This window comes from Capra hircus, chromosome 1, assembly GCF_001704415.2.
Source record: "Capra hircus breed San Clemente chromosome 1, ASM170441v1, whole genome shotgun sequence".
Lineage (NCBI taxonomy): Eukaryota > Metazoa > Chordata > Mammalia > Artiodactyla > Bovidae > Capra > Capra hircus.
Window position 1 is genome coordinate 127,545,644 of NC_030808.1, and position 12,710 is coordinate 127,558,353.

General features: G+C 42.0%; 1 protein-coding gene across 4 annotated transcripts in view; it reads right to left on the reverse strand.

The window, feature by feature from the left end:
• SLC25A36 (solute carrier family 25 member 36) overlaps positions 1 to 8,958 on the reverse strand; it is a 34,805-nt gene extending 25,847 nt beyond the window's left edge. For 2 of the 4 annotated variants that reach the window (XR_001918222.1, XM_018049798.1), the window contains exon 1: positions 8,640 to 8,950. Coding sequence is in view for 2 of the 4 variants with exons in the window: in XM_018049798.1 (XP_017905287.1) it covers positions 8,640 to 8,680 (41 nt within the window). In the remaining 2 variants the exon portion in view is untranslated. Of the gene's footprint in view, positions 1 to 8,639 lie in introns of all 4 variants that reach the window. The other 2 variants (XR_001918224.1, XM_018049811.1) reach the window with 2 other exon arrangements.

Sequence of the window (12,710 nt, forward strand, 5' to 3'; positions counted from 1 at the left end):
CTAAGCCACAATATTGTACTAAGGTTACTGGAGCAACCTTCTAAATAGTGTCTCTCTGCTTCTACCCTTGACCCACTCCCTCTGATGTATACTCTAAAGTGACAGCATTGAAATCTTAAGTCAGATCAAGTCTTTTCAAAGACTTCCTATGTCATTCAGACAAAAAGCCAAAGTCCTCACAAAGATCTATAAGACCTTACACAATCTCATCCATTTCCCTTCTCACTCAGCTCCGACCACACTCACTCCTGCTCTAATTCTTATAATTTAACACATGAAGCATGCTCCTGTGGTTTTGGAGGACAAGCATCAGTTCAAAGGGAGTTAAAGGGACACAGAGGCTTTTGATAACTGACTATCTTCACGTCTCACATGTTCTACATTCTAAACTTCCTTTCATATTTCCCCTGACCATCTCCACCACAGTGCCTTGAAGCAGAGCCTCATTTCATGTCTAACCTTCTAACTGGTCCTGAGTCCCTGTGATTCAGTGACGTGGCCATTGAGTTAAGATTGCAAGGTGTCATCAATGTAATTTGCTACTAATGAAAGTACTAAGTTGGATGCTTTATTGTTAAAAGTTATAATTCAAAGTGTCTCAAATATTTGCTTTAAAAGGTTTGATTAGCAAACAATTCCAAAGGAAGAAGAGCCAACTTTGACAGCAAAAGAGCATATAGTTATTCTGCAACATCAAAAAAGTAGCAAGGGTGGTTCTAATCCAGTAAAACTTAAATGTAACTATACCTTTGGAGAAGGCAATGGCACCCCACTCCAGTACTCTTTTGCCTGGAAAATCCCATGGACAGAGGAGCCTGGTAGGCTGCAGTCCATGGGGTCGCTAAGAGTCAGACATGAGTGAGAGACTTCACTTTCACGCATCAGAGACGGAAATGGCAACCCACTCCAGTGTTCTTGCCCGGAGAATCCCAGGGACGGGGGAGCCTGGTGGGCTGCCGTCTATGGGGTTGCACAGTCGGAGACGACTGAAGCGACTTAGCAGCAGCAGCAACTATACATTTGTTATATCCAGGTTAAAAAACTTCAATTACATTCTCTTAGTAGAACTATGAATACTTGGATTAATGCACATTTTAAAGTGTCAAAGGCAAATGTCACACCTTTAAAAGATATGAGGCCAAGGCTGCTTGGTGAGAGCTTACTATGTAACTATGAATTGATTTTAGAGAATATTTAAGAACTGTTTAATATGGTTATCAATAAACGTCTTTACAAGACATTTAAAACTATTCTATTTTCATATGTTTGAGAAATTATACAATAAGTAAATCAAGTCATCCCAGGAATTAACTGGATTGTAGACCCATTTTTAGCCTATGGTAATTTGGGAGTGTAAATGTCTCAGAACTTTCTAATGTCACTTCTACTTGTTTATAGTATATAATGAAGACAAAAATTTTGACACGTCAGACATTCTAACTACTGAAGGGCGTACAGATCCCTTGAGAGTAAAGCAGAGGCTAAAAACTGCTTAGAATGGAATTTTTCCCCCTTTGAAGCTAGGCAAAATATAACCAAGAAACTGGTTAAAAAAGAAAACACAAAAAAATCTAGGAAAACAGGTACTCTCCTACACCCAAGTTACAGCAACACAGGAATCAGAAACTTGAGAGGTTGGGGAATGATAGGGAAAGGGAAAAAGAAATTATTCACTAACATAAGTAACAAGCATATCAGTTTCAGCCAAGATGCCAAGAGTCATAAATCCCTAGGGTCAGTGCATATGCAGAATGCCATCATCAGAATAGCCTCAAGGGCCTGAACCACTAGATTCGGTTTCTCTGGGTTTAGAGACTTTTACTAGACATATCTGTGGAGGAATCTAATTGGTGCCCCAGGTTTCTGCTTAGGAAAGGATGAAAAGTCAAAGTGTTAGTTGCTCAATCATGTCTGACTCTTTCATGGACTGCAGCCTACCAAGCTTCTCTGTCTATGTAATTCTCCAGGCAAGATTATTACAGTGGGTTGCCATTCCCTTCTCTAGGGGATCTTTCCAACTCAGGGATCGAACCCAGGTCTCCTGTACTGCAGGCAGATTCTTTACTGTCTGAGCCACCAGGGAAGCCCCAAGGAAAGGATGGGTCATGAAAAAGCAATGGGATTTAAGACTGTGGTTGTTGCACATACATCTTTGATTTTGACCTTTTGAGCATGTATGGATCAGGACACTTGTTTTTACTAGGCAAGGTAATTCATAAATCAACAAAGTCTATTCTGCTTGGGTCCACAATAATGATGTGTACACACACATATATTTATATCTATATATACATATATATCATAGGTACTTTAGAAATACATTTGTTAACATTAAGCAAACCTATTTTGTCAAACAACTGCAGTGTTTAGCTTTGCAAAGCAAAGTGAATAGGTTAAAATATTTTGTTATCTCTCTGCTGCAGGTAATACGCCCTTGTAATTTCCTAATTAGGACATTAGTCAAAGTAAGAAATACCTCAAAGAAAAAGACTCATTAAAATGTCAGAATTTTGCAATCACAAAAATGTAGCCTGTCTTTGAAATTGTAGAAAAACCATGTTTAGGAAGTCTTACTGAAAACTGTTTTCTCTGATAATATATTTGTAGAGGTACTTACTCTGAAGCTTTAATATTTGAGCAAGACACAAATTCTTGAAGAATCAAAGACATATCCTATATACTTGACAGAATAACTTATGAAAAGTCAGACAGATGTGAGATGTGGTTGAGAATAATGGTACTTGGTAGGGGTGGGTATCTGTAGTGTTTCTCATGCAGGAAAAAAACTAACAAGCTAGGCTTTTTCAAAATGCTAAAGCAAAATCAAAGCACTAATAATATTGAAAAAAAAAAGACATTAACCAACAACTTAGATAAACATGGAAAAACTGGTATCAGGATTAAAATTCACTATAGAAGCAAAATATACTGAGGGTATGAGATAGGTTTAGTAAAAATAACAACTTCCTCCCCCCATTATTGCTTTGTTTCTTTGCTCCCCCCAGCAACAAATGTCAAAATTCCATTTACTGCCTAATTTCTCTCCCACTTCCATCAGATTTCCACTCCTCAAGGCAGATTTCCACTGCCTTGAAAAATGCTAATCACAGTAACCAAAGGTCTCCACAAATGTTAAATTCAATAATGAAGAACTCTCAGATCTCATCTTAACAGACAATGACAGAGGACAACTAATCAGCCACTCTTTCCTAATATTGTATATATTTGTTTCTTCATTTGACTTTCAGAGCACATTTTTGTGGTCTACTTTGCTGGTTCCTCTTGTTCTGATCTGTTCTGCTGAAATTTCCAGAGGTCCTCTTTTTTGCCCTATGTTTACTCCCTTAGTGACATCAAGTAAGCTCATGTTACCATCTATATACCATTAATTACTAAATGTGTGTTTCTAGTCCAGACCTCCTTTCTGGGCTCACCTAATACATACACCTTGTTCAAACTTACGTCTTAAATGGAACTATATACTTATCTTCCTCTACCCCAGCCCTATTCCATCTGCAATCTTGCCCATTTCAATTAACAATAATTTCTTCCCCCTTCAGGTGCCCAAACTAAAAATCGCAGTTACTACTTTTTCTTCACGTTACATAGATTACAACCTTCTTTGAAGAACCGCTGCCTCTCATTTTGATTATTTCAACAGCCGAATCATCTCCTCACCTCTGGCCTTGCCCTATGTACAGTCCACTCTGTGCACGGCAACCAGAGTTAGCCTGGAAAACTCCTGCAGTGACTCTTCCCATTTCAGGAAAAAAAGCCAAATGGCCTAATACGGCTCTATTACTCTGGCTATACTTATCCAAGGGCCTTTTCACTGCCTGGTCTACCTAAATAGTTAACTCTCTCCCCTCCAGGTCTTTGTTCAAAAGTTACCTTCTCAGTTAGGACTCCACCAAGACTCCCTACTTGGAACTACAGTGTTCCCCAACCCCCATTATTCTCTTTTACCCTGCTCCAATTTTTTCCTCAACCACGACACTGAAACCATAATTAATGATATAATTTACTGAGCATAACAATTCAATCCCCCCTTTTCAGATAATTGTGGGCATTTTTCAATATTACATTAAAACTGGACATGTGGTAGGCTCTTAAAATTAGCTGCAATGTGGAATCTGGACTACACCAATAAACTTTCACTTTGTTAAACCCAAATTTAAACCCACTGCTTTACGTTCTGATTCCTTTACCTATGTATTATTCTATAACATCATGCACTGGTCATTTAAAAAATACTGGTTCACTAGATTATACAGGTCTTTCAAATGCTGATACATTTTATTATACAATATCTTAAAAATTACATCTCCTATCTAGTCAAGATTTCAAAAGTTCCAATTAGTGTTTAAAATCTCAGATTTTATCACATGGCAACAAATGCTACCAGTGGTTTTCCTCAAAGCAACAGGCCCACTTCTTTCATTTTTTTGGAGAAAGTATTTGCCAAATATTCAAGTCTGAATAGTCACAGTTGAGTGGTTCTCATGAAAAAAGAGGCTAGTTCAGTTTGAGGCTGCAACAATTGCAGAAGTACTTTATTCGTGTTTCCCATTTTCTCACGCAGAATATAAAATGAAGTTGTATACACAAGCGTCAAGATTTAAAACTAATTTTTACTGTTTCAAAAACATTCTTAAGTGAACCTGTGTTTTTAAAGTGCAAGCGCTAGTGACTACCGGCACAGTCTGGGGATGCTGCCTTGAAGCATGCTAAGGCATCACTGCTTTTGCACCAGAGGTCCAAACATCAACAGTGAAAAGGCAATGTGTTAATATTTTTATGAGAAGAGCTTTAACATCTCAGACCACCAAGAGTTCTTGGGAACTCCCAGGGGTTCCTGACCTACAACGCTATACCACAATAATCTCCTTACAGGAATGTAAGTTTAAGCAAAAATGTAGATAAAGTAAACTGTATATAAACCACATTCATTATGCTTTTACGTATTCTACTTCTGCCCAGATTGTACAAGGAAACAGGTGAAGTCATTTAACAAATATTATGACAAAATTTCGGCAGAAACAAGATATCTGACACCCACTAGAGATTCTTACTGAATAAATGAAAAATAAGTGGTTTAATAAATGACTGGGTTAATTCCAGGATATAAAACAATCTTAGATAGCCTGAGATTGCCCACTATATGTTTTAAGCTCTCACTGTCACAGGAGCTACACAGGAAAAAAATTCATCCACCTAAGTTGGAGATTTATTCCTCCTGTTTGTGGCAATCTCTCTCTCAAATAGAAAAAAACCCCGAACTGCCACACAAGTAAACAATGTAGATCTACCAAAGAATGTAAAAACATACTGCTTAAATCTTCATATACGAACACTGTTACTAAAAGTATAGCTAAAATAATATTGTATTTACATCTTTTGCAGGCTGTCACGAATGGCCTCCGTTAATACAATCAACCTAACCGATGACCTTACTCTGAATATTAACCCTGACAAAAACTTAATGGGACCAAAGGGTGTGTTAAAGCACGAGTTACACATGTGAGGCTGTCACTCAGACCCAAGGTCCAGTGCTGCTGCTGCTAAGTCATGTCAGTCGCGTCCGACTCTGTGCGACCCCATAGATGGCAGCCCACCAGGCTCCCGTCCCTGGGATTCTCCAGGCAAGAATACTGGAGTGGATTGCCATTTCCTTCTCCAATGCTAGAATGTTTCAAAATTTTCTGGTTTAATAATATCACTTCAAGGGTCCTAAAAATCTGAGATGCAAACACATATTTGAATAAATACTATTATAATCATCAAGGAAAACAATTCAAAGGCTCTATCTTAAAATGATTTTTGTCTAATGATTAGATGTGACTGTGAAAAGTTTTTGGTTCTTGCACAACAGCTAAAAAAAATAATTCCTCTTCTCTATCTGGTTATTATTAAAGTAAAAAGTAAGTTTCCCTAACTCAATTTACATAATTCTATCATGATAAAAAAATGAAATCTAGTTTTCTATAAAGAACGTCCAAGAAATGATTGCCTAAATGCACAACTTGAGACATACTGTGTGTGTGCATGCTCAGTTGTGTCCAACTCTTTGCCACCCTAGGGACTGTAGACCACTAGGCTCCTCTGTTCACGGGACTGTCCAGGTAAGAATCCTGGAGAAGGTTGCCATTTCCTTCTCCAGGGGATCATCCCGACCCAGGGATGGAACATGTTTCCTGCAATGGCAGGCAGATTATTTACCAGGTGAACCACCCAGACATCTTCAATGAAGAACAATGTTTCCCACAAGTCAATTTGCGTTTCTACAATGGTTAGCATACAGATTTTCAGAACATTCCACAGCACTGATTTCATTTAAGACAGAGCTGGAAGGTTCCTTAGAGATTATTTACCTCTCACTCAACATGTATGAAAAGTTGTTTGATGTTGAATAAGCACATTTTTTATATCTTGGTATTTCCCCATATTTTGAAGGAGCTAAGTCAGACGATCTTTACCATCGTTCCTAGTTCTAATGTTTCTCTAAGAAAGATAAGCCAAATTTTACTGAAATAACTTATGCAACTACATATAATGGAGACAAGATGCAAAGAAAGAATTTATAAGGCTGAGCATCTATCTTATGTCAGGTACTATAAACAAGCACTTCATTTAAGACTCTAAATAACCTGCACACGCTAAGTTCTTTTATGGGGGCTATTGAAAAGTCAAAGTTGCTTAGTCGTGTCCGACTCTGTGTGACCCCCATGGACTATAGAGACTATGGAATTCTCCAGGCCAAAATACTGGAGTATGGAGGGGTAGAGGGGCTCCCAAATTGTGAAGTTAGTGCAATCAAGCTAACACTGCAAATAAATATGCCCTATTTTTAACAAGGCTTCCCAGGTGACTCAGTGGTTAAGAATCTGCCTGACAAGGCAGGAGATGAGGGGTCAATCTCTGGGTGGGGAAAATCCCCTTGAGAAAGAAATGGCAACCCACTCCAATATTCTTGCCTGGAAAATCCCATGGACAGAGGAGCCTGAAGGGCTACAGTCCATAGGTTCACAAAGAGTCGGATGTGACTGAGCACATTTTAAACAAAACTTGACAGTATGTAGAGCAATAAAAATTTTAGGACCTAGAACAGGGCCTTAGAAACCGTCTCAATATCCTCATTTTAGAGATGAAGCAACTGAGATCAAAGAGTTTCTCTTTCTCACTCAGATTAAAATAGTGGCCAGAAGCAGATGTGTGTCTAACTTTCAACAATTACCTTATAATCTAATTACAGAAGGGAACCCAATTATTTGCACAACAAGACATCTTTACAAGAATACCTACATGGCTAATGGGTTTTAAAATGATTTAATTTGCCAAGATTACTGGTAAACATATAATATAGAAAGCAAACCCTGCCAAAACTGAGTCTCACAAACTAAATGAAAAGTACTTTAATGTCAGAACAGTGCCTGGTCCACAAGCGGTGTGCAATGTTTGTTGAGTCAATGTGCTATGCTAAGGAAAGCATGGTCATCACTGGCAATAGAGTCCACACGTCTAACTCCAATGAAGCCACTGTGAACAGAACCGCCTATGTATTACTTTAATATTTTTAAAGTAGCTGATTCAGAAACAAACTGCATGCTTTGAGGGGATGCGACTTTATATGGTCACTAAGGCAGAAAAGAACCTCAGCATTATTCGTCGTATCCATTTTTGATAAGACTCTTTATGACCCTGCAAAAAAGAAGTCACTCCTAAATTTAAAATTGCTATGCCTCTCCAAATTTGGAAAGAACAACCTAAAAGAGGAGACTAAGTTGGCTGAACAAAAAATCTGTAGCACTCAGGCTGGCAAACAGGGAGCTAAGACTTTTAGTCTTAACCTTCCACAAACAGTAACTATTGTCAAAGCTTCTAACCTCTCCCCTACCCCCACTTTTCTTCTTTAAGCGGACGAAAAGCAGAGGATGTGTAGGAGGGTTGATTTTCAGGAAAAGAATCTGACACTGGACGCACTGTCGCTTTGAGACAGCACCTCGCAACCAGGAAAAGCTCAGGAAGGAAATTTTCTGAGCTAGAAACATACAGCTACTGCGAGCAACCGAACCCCAAAGCTTTCTCGCTGGAGCCGGAAGCCCCAGGACTATTCACCGGGACTGACTAGGGCCCGGAAATCAGCCGCAAATCAGCCGCGCGAGGTCTGAGGAGGGGCGTGAGCTACGTGAGGCCCCAGCGCAGCCCGCGCGCCAGGGAGGGAAGAAGAAGGAGGTGCGGCGCCCATTTTGTCCTCGGCCTTCGCACTTTCCGCCCCCGACCAGGCCGGACAACCTACGTGAGGCCTGCAGCTACTGTCCTCCCGCGGCCACGCATCCCCGAAGCCCGCTAGGCCGCGGCGCGTGGACTGGGCCTACGTGGACCCCAGCGCCGCCAGCCACTCCCCAGGCCTCGCTCCGGCTCCGCGGGCCCAAAGCCTGACGTCCAGCCAGCTTCGCCCTCCCACCCTCCCCGCCTGGGCCTCAGCCCTCTGGGCTTCTTCAGCTCCCAGCTCCAGTCCCCTCATCCCTGCGCTTCCGGGCCGCGTCCCCCTCACCCTTCTAGCCCGCGTCTCAGGCCACGGCCCTCGGCCTCAGCCCGGAGCCCTCAACCACCGTCCGCAAGCCCCGGCTGCAACGTACCCTCCGGCAAACAGATGCACCAGCGTGTCCCTCTGGCTCATTCTCTCTCCCGCATGTCCTCCGGGCGCTGAGGCGGGACGCGGATCCGGCAGCCCGCGAAGGCCGCAGCTTCCGCCCCGGCCTGGAGCAGCACGGCGCCCCAGTGACGGCGAGGGGAGCTGACGGAGACCTGCAGAAGGAGCCGGCGCGGCCCTCCCCGTACCGCTGCCGCCGGGGCGCCTCCCGCGCTGGCTCAGCGCTCACCACCCGCACTAGAGGGCAGCGCGGCGACGGCGAAGTGGGGATGAATATTCCGACCACCACTCCCCGCCCCCCCCGACATAAACAGAAGCTACCATTGGCCCGCGCTGCATGACGTCACGCAGCCGGCATGCCTCTTTCACGTGATCGCTAAGGCGTTTCTCAATGAAAGGGGCCGGGAGGCGGGGCCAGAGCGCGTGCACGGAGGGTAGTAGGTCACGGTGTCCTCGCACCTCGAGCGTTTGTCCGGAGGGCTGCGCTCTGCGCGGTCTCGACCCGAGCAGCCTAGAGGATTCGATCTCCTCGATCCCCCGGCTCCTGGTCTGGTATGCAAGAGGAGTGCGGTGCGAGCCGGCCTAATCTCTGATTTGATTTAAGGACTGCTGTTTGTTTTTTTTTTTTTTTAGAGCTGTTTTACATTCACAACAAAATTGAAACGAAGGTACAGAAAATTTCCATTTGCCTCCTGCTTGATTCGCGTTTTAAAAATTGGATGTATGACCCAGCATTTCCGCTTCCTGTTATCTGTTGATATCTTAGTCGTGGCATCATGCTTGGGATTAGTCGTGTCTGACTCTTTACAACCTCAGGGACTGTATGTAGCCTGCTAGGCTCCTCTGTCCTTGGAATCTTTTTTCAGTTAGGAATACTGAAGACGGTTGCCTTTTCCTACTCCAATTGATACCTCAGAGTAGCACTCAAAACAATCCAAGAATGAAAGAACAAACAAAAACAAAAGGAAACAATCCAAGAAAAGGCTCGAACAAAGATACTACTACAGGATCACAAACAATAGTACTGTATTTACAAACAGTGCTTGTAATGGGAAATGATCAGTAGGAGAATGGAGAAATGAGTCCCAGAATATTCCTACTGTGGAGTATTATGCAGTTGTAACAAAGGGTGCAGTAGATCCATGTGAAAAAAAAATCTCCAAGGTGTAGTAACTAAAACAGGCAAATGGAATGAAAACACTAAGGTTTATTTCAGAAAGAAGAAAGAAAACCATTATTTACTAATTTTTCTAACTAGCAGCTGTTTCTTACATGTATATGTAAGAAGGTCAAAGACTGAGGGAAAGAAAATGTTTTATCCCTTTAGAATACGATCATTAAATATTTAAAAATTTTCCTAATTAGTAGTTATTTCTGAGGTGCAGAATATAACATAACACTGAAACTGTTTGTCACTCACAGTAAATAAATGTTGATCTTTTCCACCTCTTGGCAGCTTCCATTTCACCTTCAAGGCCCTTACCTCACTTTCCCACCCTTGCAAGGTCACTTACTTCATGAAGTCCTCCCTGATTACCTCAGCTCTCTATGCTCTACCTGCTCCTAAATTTCCACAAAATGTATGTACAGATTGCACAACACTGTCAAGTTCATGCACTTCACAGTAAATGCTCATCTGTAAAATGAGTGCTAGAGTACTTATCTCACAAGGCAGTAATGAGGACTGAACACCTTAAGATTCTGTAAAATGCTGTAACAGTGCTGTGTAAGTGCTACCTGTAATAATAAGTAGTAGTATTCTACTGTGTTGTATTCGTAATGAGAAAAATGATGGCAGCTGATATTTCTTGAATACTTACTAATATGTCAGGCTCTGATCTAAATCCTTTACAGCATTCTCTTATTAAATGCACAAGTACCCTATGAGGTCAGTGATCTTACCCCCCACTTTTTCATGAGGAGACTGAGATATAGAATAATTTACTTGCCCAAGATTCTCTCTTTCACCCAGAAAGAGTTTGGATTTGAATCATCCAGCAGAGTCTCTCTGATCTTAGTGCTTCAGTTGGTGAAGTAATAGCTGCACATCAGAGAGGGAAATTTTGAAACAAAACAAAACTCCTAGAGAAGTAGAAATAAAAATTGACACCCTGGCCATACTTTCCTCAAACCCTTGTATTAACTTTTGGTGGTGGTGTTGTGGGTGTGTGGGTAGATCTTTTTTTTTTTTTAATATACCAGTTTTATTGAGGTATCATAAACATGAGATAAAATTCACCCATTTAAAGTATGGTGAGTGGTTTTTAGTATATTCTGATGGTTGCACAACCATCAGTTCAGTCAGTTCAGTCGCTCAGTTGTGTCCGACTCTTTGTGACCCCATGAACTGCAGCAGGCCAGGCCTCCCTGTCCATCACCAACTCCCGGAGTCCACCCAAACCCATGTCCATTGAGTCATGCCATCCACCCATCTCATCCTTTGTCATCCCCTTCTCCTCCTGCCCCCAATCATTCCCAGCATCATTCCCAGCATCCATCACCACTGCCTAATTCTAGAACATTTTCCTCATCCTGAAAGAACATTTCCTCACTCTCATACTTGTTATCAGTTACTCCCATTCTCCTCTCTTCCTATCCTCTGCCAACCACTAATCTACTTTCTATCTCTCTGGATTTGTCTAATCTGGACTTCTCATATAAATAGAATTATACAGTATGTGTCCTTTTGTATCTAGGTTCTTTCACTAAGCATAATGTTTTCAAGGTTTATTCACGTTTTAGCACTTATCAGCACTTCATTCGGAGAAGGCAGTGGCAACCCACTCCAGTACTCCTGCCTGGAAAATCCCATGGATGGAGGAGCCTAGTAGGCTGCAGTCCATGGGGTCGCTAAGAGTCGGACATGACTGAGCGACTTCACTTTCACTTTTCACTTTCATGCATTGGAGAAGGAAATGGCAACCCACTCCAGTGTTCTTGCCTGGAGAATCCCAGGGATGGGGTTGCACAGAGTCAGACACAACTGAAGTGGCTTAGCAGCAGCAGCAGCAGCAACAACACTACTTCATTCCCTTTTATGATAGGATAGCAGTCCATCGTATGACTATTACTTCATTTTGTTTATCTATTCTCAATTGACGGCCATTTGGATTGTTCCCACTTTTTGGCTGTCATGGATAATCCTGCTATGAATATTTGTGTACAAGTTTTGGCATGCATGTATGTTTTCAGTTCTCTTGGGAATATACTTGGGAGTGGCATTGCTGGGTCATATGATAGCTTGATGTTTAATGCTTTCAATAACTGCCAGACTGTTTTCCAAAGTGACTGCATCAATTTATGATGCATTTTCTTTGAGACAGTAAGTGTGGCTCCACGTTTTTGGCATAGTGAATACTGTGGTGATTACATTTAATGAAGGTTCTGAAACTGGTAAGGAAGGAGCCTGAGTTCTTCGGTGCAGTAAATTATTCCCACAAGAGCAATAGCACTTTATAATGTGACTGTTTCCTTTGGATCCTCCTTCAGATGCCATCATGGAAGGAGACTCTGTGCCCTGCACCTTCTGACTAGTGGCCCTGGGGGCCACCCACTGGGGTGTGGTTGCTGAGGCTGTCATTCCTGCAGGGATTCTGGGGTTGCATTGCCTGTCCTGTTTCTTGAGTTTCTACTGCCCTGTGTCATCTGCCAGCTGTTTTATAACTTTCCTTCCTCATCCCTATTTTCTAATGTCTTCAAGTGCTTCACACAGGACCAGCACAAAGAAGCGGTTACTTGTGCCCTTGCCCCTTAAACAAACAAATTTCCAGGTACTTTTCCAGAATATTAAAGTAGGATGGGTGGGGCAGAGACCTTGCTTTGTTGTCAGGTATACCTGTACCTCTTTCAGATCCCCATTCCTACCGAGGGGCTTTCTGGGAGCTGTAGTTTTAAACTGAATGTAGAAAGAGAAGCTAATGGGGAAAGTGTGGCCACATCTGGTTGCCTGGCTCAAAACAAAGAAGCTCATTGTGAAGTGGAGGAGACTGCTCCTCTGTTTTTCTGATTGGTACTGAGCTCAAATTTTCATTGCTAAAGGCTGAGAAGTTCTGAGTAC